At 41.5% G+C, this 21,023-nt stretch overlaps 1 protein-coding gene across 2 annotated transcripts in view; it reads right to left on the bottom strand.

Annotated features, from left to right (window-relative positions):
- The window catches only part of MAPK14 (mitogen-activated protein kinase 14), a 51,557-nt gene that overhangs the window by 22,333 nt on the left and 8,201 nt on the right, over positions 1–21,023 (bottom strand). For both annotated transcript variants that reach the window (XM_024210529.3, XM_024210530.3), the window contains exons 2-3: positions 17,650–17,779; positions 3,961–4,019 (exon numbers count right to left, since the gene is read on the bottom strand). In XM_024210529.3, the coding sequence (XP_024066297.1) occupies positions 3,961–4,019; positions 17,650–17,779 (189 nt within the window). The remainder of the gene's footprint in view (positions 1–3,960; positions 4,020–17,649; positions 17,780–21,023) is intronic.

The following is a 21,023-nucleotide window of genomic DNA, read 5'->3' as shown; positions in this document are numbered from 1 at the left end:
GAGAGTCTCAAAGCCCAGGTCAATGTACTTGGGGACAAATTATGGGACCAAAAATAGCAGTGCAGACATTCCTTTTCGGGCTAAAGCCCAGGCTCTGAAACCCAAGGGGGATGAGTCTCAGACAATTAGCGGCGATGCATAAATGCAGAGCACCTTAAAAACACCAGAAGTAACATTTTTAAGAGAACTTAAATTCCACCTTTAGAAGCGTCTTTGGCATTTCAGTTCCTAAGTTCCTAGTCACTTTTGTAAATTTTACCCAAGAACTTTAAATTGGCTTGCTCAGGAAAAAAATCTATGTGGAGAGAATCTAAAAATTTGAGCTCAATCTTCTATAGCTCAGTTTTGTACTTGTTTATGCAAGCCAGGGTCTTCACATTGGAAACCCTTCCCCAATGAAGGCAAACCTGCATCTAAAATCATGGGCATCAAACCATGGGCAGTTTTCCTTGTTGCCATAGTCACTTCTGCACAATGCATTTGTATCCTGCCAAATCAGAAATGCTAGTGTTGTATGAGGAATACTGCCACTCATTCAGTCTGGTTTGAGTGGATGGGCAGCTGCGACCTTTCTTCTGTGTGGCCTAAGTTCAAAGCACTCCACTGGTCTTAACTCGGAAATCCTTGATTGTCTAGCTGAAGAAGTATCCCTTAGCTATCTTGGACTCTCTGGGGTGGTAATGTGTAGCTTTTAATTCAATTCCTATGGAGATCTGCAGTGTATCTGAAAAGTCTTCAGGCTCATTAAGCAGCATCCACATAACAGGGAATTCTTTTGTTACCATAAACATCCCCTTGATTCCACGTGGCAAGCAAAGAATGTTGTGTCAATGCATCAGGGCCTGGGACACTGGCATTAGCACAGCACCCTGAATCACAAGTTACACCTAGCTCTTACATTGCTTTCATCCATTTCTATCACATTGCTCTATAAAAAGGTGGTTAAACCACCACCATCTTCTACAGATGGAAGAAGTCCATACACGTGAACTGCAGCAATGGCAATATGATGGAACAAAGGATGTGAAGGAGATAAACAGGTACCCGTGTACCCCTGGTGTGGGGATATGACCCATCAGCACCAAAACGTTTAGATTCTGAGGGCTGCACCGCTGTAGCACTTTAGTGAAGACGCTCCTATGCCGATGGGAGAGCCTCTGCCTTTGGCGTAGTTAATCCACCTCCCCGAGAGGTGATAGATAGCTATGGCAGAGGGAGAAGCTTTCTTGTCGACATAGTGCTGTCTACATGGGGAGCTAGGTCGATATAACTACGTCGCTCAGGGGTGTGGATTTTTCACACCCCGAGCGACATAGTTATACCGAAACAGATTTGTACTGTAGACCTGGCCTGAATCTCCAGAGGCTTTGAACAGTCTTGACCAAGAGCAGCTGCAGAATGACTACAGCAGTTCAGCATCAACTCAGTATGTGTTTCAGGCTGTATCTAAAGCATCATTCTCAAAGCATGGAGGTGAGCATGACATGAGGTGACCTCGATGTCCTAAAGCATGACACAGCTGAACACTTCAAAGGGGTCAAAGTGCAACCTTAGGACTTCATTCCTAACTTGTGTTGAAACCAAGTGCACAATTAACACCCAGCTGGCTCGCTCAACTACGGCATTATAAGATACTTTTTACCTCTCAGCTTTCTAGCTGATTTAGCCTTGTTCTTGGCCTCGGGTGCCCAGGAAAGTGTTAAATGCTCACCCCAAGTCTTGACTATTTGCAGACAAACCTGAATTCAGATAGGACAGCTGTGGTTCTTCTCTAAACATTGAAAATGGCAACCATATTGTTGGCCACTGAATCAGTGTATTGACCACCGTGCGAGCCAAAGGGCTGCTTCTTTTTTGATGTGGGGGGAGGGGCAAAGAAAAACAAAATGGAGGCAGGCAACCTAAAGTGGTAAGACTAGATGACTGAGAAAGAGGCACAACGATTGAATTCTATTTTATTTAAAAAAAGCTGAAGGCACTAGGCTTAGTTTTATTGAGCCAAAAGAGAGAGATAAAGAAGTAGTAACTGAAAGACAAAATAGCTATTGTGGCTCCATTTAGCTAGTGCATAGTAATGTAAGGGACTCATGGCTGGAAACAAGAGATCCTGGCCTGTTTAGCAGGAGCAGGAATGAGCCAACCAAGTATTGTCTGGTAATGGATTTTACCTAGGAGAATCCTGCAAGACATGTTAATGGAGCACAGACTCAACAGTAGAGATCTGCTTTAAGATATGCCTTTGAAGAAAATACAAATACCCCATTTGTCAAATGCTACTATCTGCAAGCCAGCGAAGAGGTCACAGTCCCCAGAGACCACCATCCTTCATATGCCAGTGGACTAGCTGAAAGCAGACTTGTAAGAGCACTCCACGTTAGGCATACAACAGTTAACAGAGTAATGTCCTAGGTTTGCATTAACAGAACATGTGCTCTCTTGTCCTTTGTGCTGCAGAATCACACTTGTGTGGGATCCAAGAACAACTTATGGATCTAGATATCCATTTATCCACTTCCCCTCTGTCTCACCCTTCATCTGTCAGGATCAAAGACTGTATTTATACAGCTCATGACAATGCCTTGTCAACTGCTTGCAGCAGCTCACAGCTGTATCCTGCTACAAGCCATTCCCAGGCACATCACGATTCCAGAAATATAAACCTGTTCCATAAGGGGCTGGAATTTGGTGATAAACTATAGCAGTTTTGGAGTCACTAAAGTAACCAAAAAAGACTGCTTTCATACTCTCTTTCCAGGTCAATTTCACTGTTTCTCAAAATTAATTGGTTTCATCTTTAGTCCAACATGAGACACAAATATCTACTGGATTATATCTTTAAAAAATTTATGAATAGCTTGGCACAGGTGGCCTTATCCAGATAAGGTAAATGCTAATTTCCCAACCCAGTCGATCTCTTTCAAAGCACTCCTACCCACCAAGGCAGGTACCGACTGCATTGCCTGAGTAGCACAAAGGGAGATGACCAGGACACCCCACTATATATACTATGGCTTCAAAGAACTCATGAATGCACTGCCCCTTTCCTGCTTTTTTGTCATTTAAAAAGGGTGATTATTTTACATCTTTCGACGAGACTAATGGAGCTAAAATGGAGATTTTCAAAAGGCGCTAAAGGAAACTGGGTGCCTTTGAAAATCCCAGCCTAAATATGTATAGGTTGGCTCAGCAAAGAGTAAACAGTGATGGGAGGAACACAAAGGATATCTACTAGTACTTGAAGGGTATAAATATAAAACAGGGAAGGAGTTGTTTATGGCACAACAAGGAGATATCATTAGAAGTGAGAGTTTCTGGACAAGGAGAATGATTAGGCCTTGAAATAATCTCACATGTGATGTAGTAGAAGTCCCATCAGTTCAGAGGTTTGAAACTACACTAGACAAGGTACTAGCAAAAGCACTATAGGGAACAATCCTACACTGGCAGGAAGAAGGATGAGATGATTAATAAGAAATTAGCGCTAGAAAAGACCTGTAATTCTAAAACAAAATTTAACTATAGTCCTCATAATCCTTCCAAATTTCAACCATGTACCAAGGGTAGCTAGCACTACTATAGTAGGTTGTGTGCTTATGGGGGGGAAGGAGGGGAAAGCAGGAGAGAGAGAGAGAAGAGAAGCAGGGGAAGATGTAAACAGTCTTCAAATATGTTAAGGGTTGTTATAAAGAGAACAGTGATCAATTGTTCTTTATGTCCACGGAAGGTACGACAAGTAGTAATGGGCTTAATTTGAAGCAAGGGAGATTTAGGTTAGATATTAGGAAAAGCTTGCTGTGGAATCCCCATCATTGGAGGTTTTTAAAAACAGGTTGGACAAACACCTGTCAGTGATGGTTTAGCCACAGTTGAGGGGCTGGATTAGACTTCTCAAGGTTCATTCCAGCACTACGTTTCTATATCATATATGCTTGGGCTGCAGTTTTCAAAGATGTTACCTACACATCATTGAATTCTTCCAGTGACTTAGCAGGTGTGAACACATCCAACAGACCAATCACCTATAAAGAAAAAAAGGCAAAAAATGAGAAAACTGAAATATATTTTGTAATATAATCTGATCTACTTCATAAATGGTTAGTTCCTGTACTAGAGTAGAAAAGATTCACTCCATCTCACTTTTTTCTTCCAAACACACCAAGAGGCCAGGGGAGGAGGGAAGAAATTAGTTTTCATGATCCTGAATACAGCTTATGTTCTTGCGGGGGAAAAATTTCCAGTTTCAATCCATATGGTTGCCATTTTTACCCCAACCATCCAAAGAATCAAATAGGGAAAGTGAAAAATCAAGTAAGGCAACTTGATATATTATCACTTGACACAAATGCTATATTCAGCGTTGTTGTAGCCACATTGGTCCCAGGATATTAGGAGACAAGGTGGGTGAGGTAATATCTTTTATTGGACCAACTTCTGTTGGCGAGAGAGACAAGCTTTCAAGCTTACACAGAGCTCTTCTTCAGGTCTAGGAAAGGTACTCACTGCTAAATACAAGGTGGAACAGATTGTTTAGCATAAGTAGCCAACGCATACTGCAAGGGACCATTCAAGGTGAAGTTGGCAATTAAACCCCACCCCACCCCCAGTCACAGGGAGGAAAGGAGAAAGGGAAATAAGCCATAAATCCAGTGTCTCTATATAGTCCATGATTTTTAGTGTCTGGAAAAGTTATGAATTTAAGCTCCCAGACTCATCTTTTGAAAGTGTTATGCAAGTTTAAAAATGCTACATGAAATACTGGATAATCTATTAGGGAGGAGGAAAAGAAAGCAGTGGATAACTGAAAGTCTAATTACAAAACAAAATGCTTTTAAAGACAGCACAGTAGAGAAAGCATACAGTTGAGGTTTTAAAATCAGAATTAATTGGATTGAGAAGTAGTAATTCTTTCCTACTAAATTAAGTTATTGGTGGAAATAATTCTAATACTATATTGATCACCTTTAAGATGCCAGAGACCAAGAAGGTATTGTTGAAAAACTGTACATCAAATATAGTAAGAGTCTATACCTGTCTGTTTTCATTATCCTTTGTTAACTATTTGTTAATGCTTGGCTTTATAACTCTATGATGTTTTATTATAATGCCTAATTACATTCAGATAGAAAATAACAAATAAAGAATGGTCTTTTTTTTTTGGATTTTTATCTATTTTGAAAATGTGTATAACAGGGTCTAGTTAGTTTTTTTGTTAAATAAAATAATCCAAGTCACAGAGAATTTTTCAAATATTCTTCAATTCCAGTCTTCATTCTGATCTATGGAGTACACAAGAATTTTAATACAGAAGTTCTTTACCCTTAACACGATGACTCCCCATTTTCTAGATGTCAATAGAGAAGGAAATCAAAATGAGTGAACACAAAGTTTTAGTTAACAGGTCTAAATACCTCTTTTCCCAGTGAAGATCCTGACCTGAGAGGCAATACAAACCCGTGCAACTGATCAACGCAGAAGGACACAGGTGTAAACCCTAGTTTGATAGGTTACAAAACGAAATATCCCAAAGGTTTTGTGGTGAGATCCAGTATAGGACAGAATATGTTTTAGGAAACCCTGCAGCTACACACTACTTGAGTGACCAGCAAAAAAGTTTGGCTATGAAAACAAGGTGGATGAGAAAAAGATATACATCAAGATAGGAAGTTAGAGTCCTGGCCATACATATGATTAGACTGTAAGCTTCGCAGTAGAGATTCCATGCCTTTTTATTTGCATTATTAAGGTGCCTAGCAAAATTCTGGGCTCTGTAATCAAAAACAAACCTAAGATGCAAATAGAAGAAAACTTCCAGGACATTGATTCTAGTCCCCAGCTATCACAGGCAACCATATCATATAATCCCTTTCATAAATTTATCAAGCTCCCTCTTGAAACCAATCAGGTTTCTTGCCCACATTCCTCCTTTTGGGAGGTTATTCCAGAACCTCACTTCTGCAATGGGTAGAAACCTTCTTCTAATTTCCAGCCTAGATTTACTCATGGTCAGTTTATACCCATTTGTTTTTGTGGCAACATTGTCCTTTTGCTTAAATAGCTCTTTTCCCTCCCTGGCGTATTTATTGAGTGCAAGCAGATCCCCTGGGACCCTTCACTTTGCTAGTCTAAACCAGGGGTCTCCAAACTTTTTTGATCGCGCACCCCTATCAGTAAAAAAAATTTTGAGCACGCACCCCCGCCGCACCGAAGCAAAAACAAAAACGAAATGCTCGGACTCCCGCCTGACAAAGCAAAAAACAAAACAAAACAAAAAAACCGCTCCTCCTGCCGCGCACCCCCAAGGATCCTCTTGCGCACACCCCAGGAGTCTAAACAACCAAGCTGTTTTAGTCTCTTCTCTATTCCCCCGATCGTCCCAGTAGCCCTTCTCTGCACCTATTCCAGTATTTTTAATAAATCTATCAAATTAGGTTTGGTACTATGAGGACCAGAATTGTACCCAGTATTATAGAGGTGGTCTTACCAGTGCTTTCTACAATGGTATTAATACTTCCCTACCTTTATTGGATATACCTCTCCCAATGCAGCCCAGAATCTCATTTGCTTTTTCAGGGCTGCACTACACTGGTGGCTCATTCATTCTGTGACTCAGGTCTTTAGCCTGCTCTGGCATTTCCAACAACGTGCCCCCAGCTTATAATGGAAATCTTCTTCTTCGTCTGTAAGAGCATGAATTTGCCCTTTGTACTATTCACTTTCTTCCCATTTTTATTACTCCATACCCTCAAGGTCATCCAGTTCTTGTCGTATTCCAGTCCTCCTCTGTGTTGACAATGCCTCCTAACTTTAGGTCATCAGCAAATTTCATTAGCGCACTCCTACTTTCTGAGCCAAGATCAGTAATAAAAATATTAAACAAGACCAGTCCCTGAGGAACTCAATTAATAACCTCCCTCCCGTCCAACAGCTCCCCTTTCAGCACAACCTGTTGTTGTCTCCCTTTGAGCCAGTTCCTTACTCACCTTACAATCCTTGTACTAATTCCCATATTCTCCAGTTTAACTAGATGACTTTTGTTTATTGTGATTGCATTTACATAGATGTTCAAGTCAAGTGTGTAAATCTAAATGTCTTAGCCATTCAATTGCTTGGGAAGGACATTGTGTAATCCCATGAGGGAATCAGGCAGCCCTTGCTGATGGATGCTAATTTCCCATGTGGCACTGTATCAAACGCTTTACTGGAGTCCGGATAGATTAGATCGGGGTGGGCAAACTTTTTAACCTGAGGGCCACATCTGAGTATGGAAATTGTATGGCGGGCCATGAATGCTCAAGAAATTGGAGTTTGGGGTTTGGAAGGGGGTGAGCGCTCCGGCTGTGGGTGCGGGCTCTGGGGTGGGGCCAGAAACTAGGAATTCAGGGTGTGAGAAGGGGGCTCCAGGCTGGGGAAGGGGGGTGGTGTGCAGGGGTGGGGCTGAGGGTGCGGGCTCTCGGGTGGGACTGGGTATGAGGGTTTGGGGGTGCAGGAGGGTCCCCGGCTGGGCCCGAGGGGTTCGAAGGGTGGGAGGGGGATCAGGGCTGAGGCAGGGGGTTGGGGCGCGGGAGGGGGTCGGGGTCCAGGCTTCAGGCGGTGCTTACCTCAAGCAGCTCCTGGAAGCAGTAGCATGTCCCCCGTCCGGCTCCTATGTGGAGGCGCGGCCAGGTGGCTCTGCGTGCTGCCCCATCCCTGCAGCTCCCATTGGCCTCGTTTCCCAGCCAATGGGAGCTGCGGGGGCAGCACTTGGGGCAGGGGCAGCATGCGGAGCCCCCTGGCTGCCACTACGTGTAGGAGCTGGAGGAAAGACATGCAGCTGCTTCCAGGAGCCGCACAGAGCCATGGCACACGCAGAGCGGGGCAGGCCCCCAACCCCACTCCCTGGCTGGAGTGCCAGAGCGGGACAAGCCCCGGACCTCGCTCCCCGGCGGGAGCTCAAGGGCCAGATTAAAATGTCTGATGGGCCGGATGTGGCCCCCAGGCCATAGTTTGCCCACCTCTGGATTAGATTTACCGCATTTCCCTTGTTTAGAGAATCAGTTCTCATCAAAGAAAGATGTCAATTTAGTCTGGCACTATATTCTTTTCTTCAAAATTTGTTCAAAAAAGTCTTTCATATTATTGAGGTCAGACTAACAGATCTGTAGTTACTTAGTTCACTCCCTCCCACCCACTTTCTTAAATAGAAGTACTGTGCATTTGCTATTCTCCAGTCATATAGTACCAAACCCAATTTGATAGATTTATTAAAAATACTTGTAATTGTACCTATTCTTTCTGTATTTTGGGATGGAGATTCTCAGGTTCCCCTGACTTGAATATATTAAGCTCTGAGTTTTGCTTCCACCTTAGATGTGGTAATTTCTAATTATCATACACCCAGTCCCATTTGCCTTCCTGCCTTTGTCTCCATGTTCTACATCATCATCCTTATTGAAAACCAGGGTGGATTTGATTTAAATCAATTTGATTTAAATAATGATTTAAATCACTAGTCAGGAAGACTCTATTTAATTATGGATTTCTACATAAAAGTGCATTCTTGCTGGTTGTTATAACCGTAATACATATTCTTCACAACTCAGAGATAGATATAGGTTTCATTTTTAGAAGGTACACACGATACATTTTTTAAGTGATTTATTTTGAAAACTTTTCAGATTAGTTTTACCACTATATCAGAAAAATGAATGACTGTTTGGTTATTTCATTTACCAAAGGTAATTGAAGAAGATATTTATGAAGTCATTCGGAGGTGAACTATCTCCAATTCAACAGGTTAATCATTAATATTTGGAGGATTTTGTTGCCATGCTGTATTAGGAGGAGAACATCACAAGACACACATTTAAATTGTTTTATTTAACTAAAACAACGTTATGTATTTTGGATTTTTTTCTTCAACAGCAAACATATAATATTTTAACAAAACAAGCATAAGAATTTTTGAATGTAGTTAAACAGTCAAGTTTTTTAAAATCAGGTTTGTTTTGTTAAAATTGTTTAACTAAAATAGTTAAATGAAATAGTTAAACAACAACAAAAATTAAATCGACTGTGTCAGCCAGGTCAATGTGAGAAACTTAAAATACTGGCTTCTGCAGCTAACTCAGTCGTCTTCACCTTCATTTTCCTCTTTGTTCATAATCTGGAAAAGAAAAACAAGCTTTCCTGCTTTTTCAGGTCCCAAACGATTTCTCAATTTGGAATGAATTAGTCCAAAGGAAGAAAATATTCTTTCTACCCTGGCAGAAGAAGCTACTGCTGTTAAAAGTGAGATTATCACTTCAACAGTCTCCGAATCCAAGTGCTTAAGTGATTTCCACCAGTTCACTGGTGTGACTTTCTTTAAAACATCATCAGCAAACATATATTTCTTGAATGGTTCTTATTCCCAAGCTGGGTCGCTTTTAGGACCTGTTGCCATTATAGGTTTTCCCATCTAGTGAGAGAATGGTATGGTAGATCTCAAATCAATTAAGGCTACACTCAGAAAGACCTCAAGACTTGCTGCTCAAACAGGTTTCACTTTTGTTTCTACCGCCTGTCCCTCCCTTCTCACATTTATCTCCAGACTTCTTCTTGTCCAGATATATTCCGCCCCCAACAATCTTCTATTCATTGAACTTTCTGAAACTTTGCACTTTTAGAGAGAGGTAAGGTACACAAATTTGCAGAGGGACAATAGGGTTGAGGTCTGTTATTTCTCGCCTCTATATATTATTTATTTAAAAACATTTTTGCTGTTAACAAGCATGTTATCTGTGGAGACACAAATCCACAGTTTGAGAACTGCAAAACTAAGCATTTCTGATGGTATCTTCTAGACTGAGCATTGAATCCCATTGGGTAGATAGAAAGATTAATCTAAATAATCTATACAGAAGCCCCTGGAACCCCATAAGATTGGGTCCCTAATCCATGAATTATTGGAACTCATTTACAAAACTTTTCTTAAACATTACATGAATATATTGTCTCATACTAGAATTTATAATCCCTATTCCATGATGAGATATCTTAATTAAAACTATCTTTAGATAGGTTTTTTCCCTCAAAAAGCATTTTAACAAAAAAATCTGATTTTTTTAAAATCATTGATTTTTATCCACCCTGTTGAAAACTGAGGCAAAGTATTCATTTAGGTTTTGAGACATACCTAAATTATCTTTTATCTCGACCCCATCTTCATTGCAAAGTAGCCCCACTTCCTCTTTCCTTGTTTTCTTTTCATTTATATAGCTAAAGAACTTTTTACTATTTGTTTTAATTTCCTTTTGCGAGGTCTAACTTGGCTTGAAAAGAACTTACTTTCTAGTACGTTCACAGTGGAGCCAGTTTGCAAGAACAGCTCAGATTCATACCCTCACTTGTACCTTTCCTACCTATGCAACCTCCATCCTCACCTTTGAATCAAAAATCCTCATTCCCCTAAATGCAGAGCGAAGAAGTACACTTGCATTACTTCCTGGAAAAAATATCTATTTACAGGGTCATAAGACTAACAGCTCTCAGATACACAAGAGCAGGGGTTCTCAAACTTCATTGCGCCATGACCCCCTTCTGAAAACAAAAATTACTTCGTGACCCCAAGAGGGGGACCGAAGCCTGAGCCCGACCAAGCCCCACTACCCCGGGTAGGGGGCCAAAGCCCAAGCCCCACCGCTCCGGGGAGGGGGTCCAAAGCTGAAGCTCAAGGGCTTCAGCCCCAGGCAGGGGGCCTGCAACCTGAGTCCTGAAGCCCTTTGGCTTCGGCTTCGGCCCCAGGCCCCAGCAAGTTTAAGTCAGCCCTGGGGACCCCTTTCAAAGGGGGTCGCGACCCACTTTGAGGTCCCGACCCACAGTTTGAGAACCGCTGCACTAGAAGGTAAATTAATTTGATGGGTTTTTAAGGTTGCTCTAATTTTTGCCAGTTTGTTTATATTTCCCCTCTCAACAAGCAGATTTTTTAAAAGCATATCTGATAAAGGGAAGGTGTTCCACTAGGTGTTTCTCTCTTCTCCCACAGAGATTTGCTGAGTTCTGTCTACATTCACACCCCTGCAACTCCAATGAAGTTTAATTGTAAATGTGTGACTAAAGGTGGAATTTAGTTCTTCCACTTACAAAGGCAGAATTTGGCCAAGTCAACTTTAAGTAGATGGTTTCAAGGGCACAAGTTTTGAGGAGCCAAGATTATGCTTTTGGAAAGGACATATTTAGAGAATAAATGGAACAAGTCACAATCTGAATTTCCTCAGCTCTGCGCTATGCTGAATCCCAAAGATTACTCAACTTCCACTCTGCAATAAATATATTAGACAGACTTGTTCCCATCCTCTGTTCACATTAACTGTGTTATTTAATTCTCAGGAAGAGAACAGCCAATTCATCCCCTGAACAGTGCAAGAACTACAAAAGTCATCACACACTTGTAAGGTTTCTTCAGTGGGTATTTCCACCTTAGGCATGAATTAGTCTGTCAAATCACTGCATCAGCCCCCAGTTTAGCACAAGATGACAGAACTTGCCTTTTCCATTCCAACTTTCCTTTTGACCATATCACTTTGAATCTGCACATTTTAATGTGACAAGTTACAGTCTACCCTTATCTTTCATCAGAGAAGTTGCACCCACCCATTATCTGCAACACTTAAATACGCTCCTTATGCAGTGTATCATTAACGCAATTCTGAGAAAATTTAATCACCACTACATTCAGAGCCCCAGCCTGACAGTGGACTGTCTGTACAGAGACTGGTCAAAGAACAAAGCACAGTCCAAGATGCTCTAATGCCCAATTATATACCCTGTTATTTGTAGCAGCAGAGGTATTTCATAGCAGGAGATGCTCAGTGGAAGCAGCTTTTCCTATAAGGGGTATAAGTCAATGACTCTGCCCTCACATACTGGCTGTTTAGAAATACAATTATTATCCTACAATCCTGCTTCCAATTATGTAACCCTTCACAAACAACCTCAAAGACAACCAAAATCCAATCAGAGCATATAAGTACTATCATGGTGCCCAAATTCATTTCACTTTGTAAAATATTTCACAGATTAATCTATGAGACACAAAATTACCAAAATATTGATTTCTAATTCCATTTTAGAACACATAATATTATGGATATGCCACTTCAGGTTCAGCAGTTAAAGCTGAGTTCAGTTTTACACTTCAACCACTTTTATGTATGAGGCATGCAACATATTCTCAAAATTATAGCACTACTGAGTACATAATGGATTTTCTGAGAATTCAAGTAAATCTATATAGCATTAGACATTTGACGTGCTTTACCAACATAAGGCATTTATTTCCTACTCAAAAGAGTTTAAAATCTTGAGACAAGACAGGACAATAGTTCAGAGGAAGAATGATATGGTGATTACTGATAAGGAAGGAGGATTTGCTTGAAGAAATGTATTTTAAGAGATTTATAGGAGAAAGAAGGTGCCTGCCAGATTAGAACAGGGAGATTATTCCAGGCACAGGGGTTAGAATGAGAAAGACTCAGAAAGTAGATGAAGACTGCAGTGAAACAAGAGAATTGGGAAGAGCAAAAGCAACAGTACATGATGATAAACATTATTAGCCATAAAATCTCTACTCTAATTTCCACTGCTTACTCCTACTAACTCAGCCCAGTGTGCGACTGCTGCCCAGAACTAGTTAAATAAAATGTTTATCCTGAAGGAAGGTTTCCACAGCAGCCCACAGCAATTTTGGGAAGAAAAAAGCAGCCCAAAAAGGTTCAAGAGAAACTTGGTAGGTGTGTCTATTAGGGTAATGCCATCAACACTAGAGCTCTACCTTCACCATGGCATGAAGCGGGTGTTGTTGGGGAATATTCTTCATAATATGCAGGTGTTTTAAAAGTTCCACTTAAGTTAGCAACACTAACACTGTCAAGAAGGACTGCTGAAGTGTCAGAGCCATTGGCGATACTGGCAGCTGACTGACATTGTTGGTAGCCAATTACACACACTGGAATGAAAAATAACATGAGAAATTCCAGTCAAAATGCCCAAGAGAATCCATGAATTAAGTTGTTTTTGGATGTTATTTCCTCACTAGATAAAGACACTGGAAGCAGGTTAGGATCAGCTCACTGCCAAAATTTCAGGAATTTTCTTAATGTCAACCTAAAGCTCATATAAAATGTAAGTTAGAAGTCTCCCTCTTAACATTTTGACAGCTGTACAAAGAGCTTGAGAACGTTCAGCCATGTGATTTTGCTGCCTCAAAATAGCATATGGCACTGATGTGCTGGTGCCTTTACGCTGCAGTGAATGAGAATTATTCACCCAAAACCAGACCTTGTCCTAGGGCAATATAGAAGTTCCACCCACACACACACACTCGCAGGATGCCAAGGATGTATTCTGAACAACTCAGAATTGTATTCATTCTCTTACTTTTTGGAGGAGTTCATGGCATAAGTTGATGAGAAAAGAAAATAATCCCCAAAGATATACATGATACTGCACAAGTGAAAGTATTAAAACAAGCAGCGTTTGAGGTTCAACACAGATTGGGATTATTGTTTACATTGAACCTTCCCAGAAAAATCTTATCTTGCTTGCTAACACTTGCTGCATCCTGTGCACAGAAGTTATATTACAGAAACTGGAGAGCATTTTTCAAAGGATATTAGGGTTGCAAGAAATCTCTGATATTACCTGATCCACCCTCAGAGAGGACCAACTTTCAGGCTTTTTAAAGAAACTAAATAGCAGTATTTCTACCCTCTCCAATTTCTTGTGTTGTGCAAGAAGCCTGAAAGTTGGTCCTCTGGGAGGGTGGATCAGGTAATATCAGAGGTTTCTTACAACCCTAATATCCTTTGAAAAATGCATTGGCATGGCTGTGTCTCTGTAGTGCTTCTGATTAAGACTCTCTAAAGTGACAGCAGAGAGCTCTCCCATCAGTTTAATAACTCCAAAAATAATGTACATTTTACTGCTTAATAACTCAATGCATTGAGCATAGTAAAATGTTACCGCTTAGTAACTCCACCTCTGCAAGAGGCAGTAGCTATGTCGGCAGGAGAAGTTCTCCTGCCGACACAGCACGGTCTACAGGGGGAGTTAAGGTTGGTATAACTATCTCGCTCAGGGGTGTGGATTTTTTCACACCACTGAGTGACGTAGTTATACCGAAGTAAGTGTGTAATGTAGACCTGGCCTAAGACCATGTCTCTGTCAAAAGGCACTTACAATCACAATTCTACATACATAGCATAACAAAACAAAAAAAGCAGAACACCAATGACCAGGACAGATCAATTTATCACATATTGGTGCAAATATTTTTCTTTTTATAATCGATACACGCAGCACTATTAGGATGATTCATACTGTGTTCTAAGAAGGGATCCGAAAGAAGGGTAGATGTCTGGCACAGACAGAAATTCTCCGCAGAAGGGACAGCGTGACAAGAGGCACAGGGATGAAAGTGGGAGAAAGATAGAGGAAGCAATAAGACAGAAGATATGGCCAGGAAGTGAGGAAGAATTCAGAGTAGGAAGAGATTACAGAAGAAATTAGATGGGGCGGAGTTGTGCAGAGCCTTAAACGTGAGGATGAGAAGCCTGAACTTGATACAGAGGCAATGGAAAACCAGTGAAGGGATTCAAAGATGTGAGCAAGGGAACGAAGTGCAGTGGGTATGAAAGATAATGTTTGTATTCCACCTCTCATTCTTGTGGCCCAGGTACGAGGTAAGAAAAGGGGGGACAAAGTTTCCCCCATGCTACAGTCCAAAGGTTAGGCTTTCCTCCCCTAACCTAGAATGTGAGCTCCCTGGAACAAGAACAAAATGTTAGCGTATGGTTCCCACAGCGCCTAGCACAATGAGGCCGTGATCCTTGATTGAGGCCTGCTGTAATACAAATAATAAAGTCAGGCCAAGGACAATCTATGTCAGTGAAGAATGCAACTGCTGAAGAGGCAGAGAATTCACAATAAAACCCACCCAGCGGGAATACAAAAAAGAGACAACAACCTCCTCCTAATGCTTGGAGAGTCCCAGCATCGTGGAAGATAAGTCATCGTGTCTCAAGACACTTTCCCCACATCCATCTTTGCAAGGGCAGTGGCAACTAATGCCAAGATGAGTGATTGGAACCGGGGGAGGAGGGGTTCAGCAGCACTACTGAAGCCCTGATTAGAATAGGCACAGCAGGAGGAAAGTCAAGTGACATTATCTTTCCTTACATGCAAAGACTGACCTCAGAGTGGAGGGAAGAAACCAAACCTCCCAGAATATCGTAAAACGTGTTAAAAGCACAAATGTCAAAGAGGAACAGACAGAGCACTAAATCAATTAGGCTCATCTTAATACCTGTGTATATTACCTTAACATACTGTGAATCAAATTGAGGCTTTACTATGAAATAGTTACATTGCAAGCCTTGCTTCATCACTGAAGGTTAGTTCTCTCAAAATACCCTTTTAACAGTTAAACTTTCATGGAGTTACAGGAAACTAGACCAATTTATTACTATTAAGGATCTTCTATAAGCCCAGTAAAATATACTTAACACCCAAAATCAACTACAAAACAAGTATGCAACAGTCATGTGTTTAATAATCAGGTACTTCTCCCATCTTATGTTTTCAATCAGGTTAGTCTAAGGAGGTTCAGTCACTTTCAAAAGCATTTACACCCCATTGCCTTTTCCCTCAGTCCTCCTTCCCAACACCTACAAAACATCCTGCAAATCAGCAAAAAAAAAGAACTTCTAGCAGACCTTAACTAGGGGTGTTGATTAATCACAGCAAACTCACATGATTAACTCAAAAAAATTAATCGCGATTAAAAAAGGTAATAGTAATTAATCACAGTTTTAATCACACTGTTAAGCAACAAAATACCAACTGAAAATTTATTACATATTTTTGGATGTTTTCTACATTTTCAAATATATTTATTTCAATAACACAGAATACAGAGTGTACAGTGCTCACTTTATATTATTATTTTGATTACAAATATTTGCACTATAAAAATGATAAAAAAGTATTTTTAAATTCACCTCATACGAGTACTGTAGTGCAATCGCTATCGTGAAAGTGCAATTTACAAATGTTGGATTTTTTTGTTAAATAACTGCACTCAAAAACAAAACATTGTAAAACTTTAGAGCCTGCAAGTCCACGCAGTCCTACTTCTTGTTCAGCTAATCGCCAAGACAAACAAGTTTGTTTACATTTACGGGAGATAATGCTGCCTGCTTCTTATTTACAATGTCACCTGAGAGTGAGAACAGGTGTTCGCATGGCACTTTTGTAGCAGTCATTGCGAGGTATTTATGTGCAAGATATGCTAAACATTCTTATGCCCCTTAATGCTTCAGCCACCATTCCAGAGAACATGCTTCCATGCTGATGACGCTTATTAAAAAAATAATGCGTTAATTAAATTTGTGATTGAACTCCTTGGGGGAGAACTGTATGTCTCCTGCTCTGTTTTACCTGCATTCTGCCATACATTTTATGTTATCGCAATATCGGATGATGACCGAGCACATGTTATTTGTTTAAAGAACACTTTCACTGCAGATCTGACAAATGCAAAGAAGGTACCAATGTGAGATTTCTAAAGATAGCTACAGCACTAGACCCAAGGTTTAAGAATCTGAAGCGCCTTCCAAAATCTGAGAGGGACGAGGTGTGGAGCATGCTTGCAGACGTCTTAAAAGAGCAATACTCCAATGCGGAAATTACAGAACCTGAACCACCAAAAAAGACAATCAACCTTCTGCTGGTGGCATCTGACTCAGAGGATGAAAATGAACATGTCGGTCCACACTGCTTTGGATCGTTATTGAGCAGAACCCCAGTATCATCAGCATGGATGCATATCCTCTAGAATGGTGGTTGAAGCATGAAGGGACATCTGAATCTTTAGCACATCTAGCACGTAAATATCTTGCGACGCCGGCTACAACAATGCCATGCGAATGCCTGTTCTGACCTTTAGGTGACACTGTAAACAAGAAGTGGGCAGCATTATCTTCTGCAAATGTAATCAAACTTGTTTGTCTGAGCGATTGGCTGAAAAAGAAGTAGGACTAAGTGGACTTGTAGGCTCTAAAGTTTTACATTGTTTTATTTTTGAATGCAGTCATTTTTTGTACATAATTCTACATTTCTAAGTCCAACTTTCATAATAAAGAGATTTCACTACAGTACTTGTATTAGGTGAATTGAAAAATATTTCTTTTGTTTTTTACAGTGCAAATATTTGTAATAAAAAAATAAATATAAAGTGAGCACTTTACACTTTGTATTCTGTGTTGTAATTGAAATCAATATATTTGAAAATGTAAAAACATCCAAAAAATTAAATAAATGGTATTCTATTATTAACAGCGCGATTAATCACGATTAATTTTTTAAATCTTGACAGCCCTAACCTTAACCAATTTTATGCTAAAAAAAAAAAATATATACCCATTCTTCTGACTCACTTCTGTCACCTTCTCAAAGTACTAAAAAACATTTTAATTGATACCTAAATTCCTATAGTACAAGACTTTTAATGTAGTCATGCTGGAGGTTCAGTTTTACCTATCACTGGGTTGTCTGAATTTGATCGAGCTTTCACAGCTATGAACATTCAATTTCCCACACATTGCATGTCTCTGGGCATCTCCTAGAACTTACATTTTCATGTTTCATATGTTTAAGTAGCCGTAGTTCTCTGTAGGTTCTTTTGGCATGGATGATGGACTGAAATGGTCTGGACAGCTTCTTCACAGCCACTCGCAGCCCAGTTTTTCTGTCAAAGGCAGAGCTACAATTTAAAAAAAATAAAGTTACCAAATGTAAAAAATACTTTACAAGTAACTAGCGATTGAGACTGAAATAACTCATTTTCCCCAGTGAAATGTCCCTGTGCCACATTTTAAAAAGCCACCTTTCCATACCTATGTTTGGTTTCCAAGGAAAAGTGGCAAAGAGCAAGATGAATTCTTTGCATCAGGATCAGTGGGAGGGAGAACAGGAAAGGGGTTTTGCAGAAAAGGTGTGTATACCATACTTTAAGAAAGCAGTCTGATGCATACCCTCAAAACATTTGTATAAAACATTTTAATTTACTTGGGAATTAAGATGCGGCAAACACAAACGCTGAAGAGCTTGGCCTTGCAAAAACTAGTAATTTACAAGGAAGTGTCCTGCAAGCTTCCCTGAACATTTCACAGCTCAATGAGAAATCCCTTACGAAACTTCATTTCAGTTTATTCAACTAGTTCAGTTCAATTACTAGTTCATTCAAAGTTAAGAAACAGATTGGGAATTGAAAAAGCAGGAAAGCTTGTTTTCCCTCTTACAATTTATGAATAAAATACTAACGTAAGGATGAGATATACTAGTTCAAAAATCTTGAAGAATATGGTGACCAGACAAAATCAATTCAATTCACTAACTACATAAGCTACTACCTTTAATAAAATCAATTTTAAATGGAAACCATGTTTTGATACATTTTTCTTATGTATCAGCACATTTAAGATAGTTTAATTTAACTAATCAAAATGTAACTGTTTCGGGCATTTTAAATGAATTCCAGTTTCCATCCAAATAGAGCTTTACATGAATCAAGAATAAAAAGTTAATCTACAAATTAAAAAATGCATTATTCACCATTTTCTAACATAATAAAACAAATAAAACGTAAGAGTCTGGGTACATGTCTGTTAAGCTATATAATTGCTTAAAAATGTGTACAGATTTAATGTATCCTCCTGGTTAGCAAAAAGTAATACCAAATGTACGTAAAGACTATACTTAGTTGTAAATCAATACATTTTAATGGTTACCAACTAATGAGAATCAACTTCTCTTTAGGGGAAAAAAGGTACAAATGTAAAACATGATTAAAACTGATTATTTACAATTAAGGTTTCCTGCCTGATAATTTAAATTGCTTTGATTTAAATCAATCAATCCTGAACGTTATCACAAGAGATTTTGACATAGATGAAAAGCATTATTCTATTACACCTAAGATATATCCCCACACAATATTCCAGAGTTGTAGCTGAGAATTTTAGATTCCAAGCACCAACAAAAGATGGATATTTAGCTGTGAACAACTGAATTCCACTTCTGCTTTCTTCCCCCTTTGGGTGTTATCTAAATCTAGCTTCTTCTGGTTTGTCAAAAAGGAGAGAGAGGAAGAGGCAGAGGATGTGAAATTGATGAAGTTACACTTAATAGTAAGATAATGGAGAAAGGGTGGAGAGAATGGAAGAGAAGCCAGGAGAATTGGGACATCATTTGTCCATTTCACAGAACTTTTATTCAAACCACGCTGCCTCTCGATTCTACCTAAGATCTATACCGGGGTCTCAAACATGCAGCCCGCGGGGCTATTTCCTGCGGCCCGCCGAGCGGCCCGCGCCCGCCCCCCCCGGCCTACCTCCAGGCCAGGGGTGGGCAAACTACACCCACGGGATTGCCCCCCTCAAGCCCCGCGCCGGCTGGCATCACGTCCCTGCAGCCGGGGGGGGGGGTAAGGGGGGGAAGCAGAGGGCTCTGTCCGTGTCTTGCCCTGGCTTCCAGGCACGTTCCCCCCCCCGCAGCTCCCATTGGCCGGGAACGGGGAACCGCGGCCAATGGGAGCTTCGGGGAGGTACCTGGAGGAGCAGCAAGCAGCATGCGGAGCCCTGCGTTCCCCTCCCCCAGGGGCCACAGGGACATGGTTCCAGCTACTTCCCGGAGCAGAGCAGAGCAGGGCCGCCAGCCTGCCCCAGCCCCGGCGTGCACCGCTGCCACCCCGGAGCCCGAAGCCCTCCTGCACCCCGCCCCCCAACTCCCTGCCCTGAACCCCCTGCTGCACCCCACAGCCCAACTCCCTGCCCTGAGCCCCCTGCCTGCACCCCAACCCGCTGCCCTAAGCCCCCTGCTGCACCCCACACCCCTTCTGCACCCCAACTCCCTGCCCTGAGCCCCCTGCCTGCACCCCACACCCCTTCTGCACCCCAACTCCCTGCCCTGAGCCCCCTGCCACATTCCACACCCCTCCTGCACCCCAACTCCCTGTCCTGAGCCCCCTGCTGCATCCCACACCCCTTCTGCACCCTGAGCCCTCTGCCTGCACCCAAACCCCCTGCTGCACTTCAACTCCCTGCCCTGAGCCCCCACCACACCCCTCATGCACTCTCTGGGGGCAGGGAGGGGGCGGAGTTGGGGTGGGGACTTTGGGGAAGGGGTTGGAATGGGGGCGGGGAAGGGGTGGAGTGGGGGCAGGGCCGGGGGCAGGGCCGGGGGCAGCAAGGGGGGTGTGTGTCAGTGATGTGGCCCTCGGGCCAATGATCTAGCCCTCATGATCATTTGAGTTTGAGACCCCTGATCTATACAGACCATTTCCTTTGATAATCATGAAAAGGAAGGGAAAGCTCATGTTTACAAGTTCACAGTGGGAAGCAAGGCCAGTAATGGAAAGTCCATCACCGCATCCCACAGAAGAGAAGTCACAGCAGGAAAACATATGCATACTAAATCCACAGCTTTATATAAGTCAGAAATAGAAACTAAATATAAACCCGCTCCAAACCATAGTTTATTTATCTTCTATAAAATGAAGTCACAATACTTACTAGTGTGACTTGCTAAGTTTCACTTACGAAAAATATCCCTATTAAAATTCATGTGCACTCTCCACTCAGAGTGCTGAAATGAAGCTTATGAAAAACTGAGCAACTATGTAGCCGAACACTTAATTTTTTTTCAGCTAGCAACGATCGTCTTCCATATGTTCTCTATTTTGTACTATTGAGATATGAAAGGAGTACTTTCAATCCTTCTTTGCAGAATAGCAGTAGCCCAGGGGTCGGCAACGTTTGGCACGTGGCTCGCCAGGGTAAGTACCCTAGCGGGCCGGGCCAGTTTATTTACCTGCTGATGCGGCAGGTTCGGCCGATCGCGGCCCCCACTCGCCGCGGTTCGCCGTCCCGGGCCAATGGGGGCGGCGGGAAGCGGCGCAGGCAAGGGATGTGCTGGCTGCGGCTTCCCGCTGCCCCTATTGGCCCGGG

Source organism: Terrapene carolina, unplaced genomic scaffold, assembly GCF_002925995.2.
Source record: "Terrapene carolina triunguis isolate 2854851 unplaced genomic scaffold, T_m_triunguis-2.0 Scaffold604, whole genome shotgun sequence".
Lineage (NCBI taxonomy): Eukaryota > Metazoa > Chordata > Testudines > Emydidae > Terrapene > Terrapene triunguis.
The sequence above is the reverse complement of the archived record's forward strand: the minus strand, read 5'-3'. Positions and strand labels throughout refer to the sequence as shown.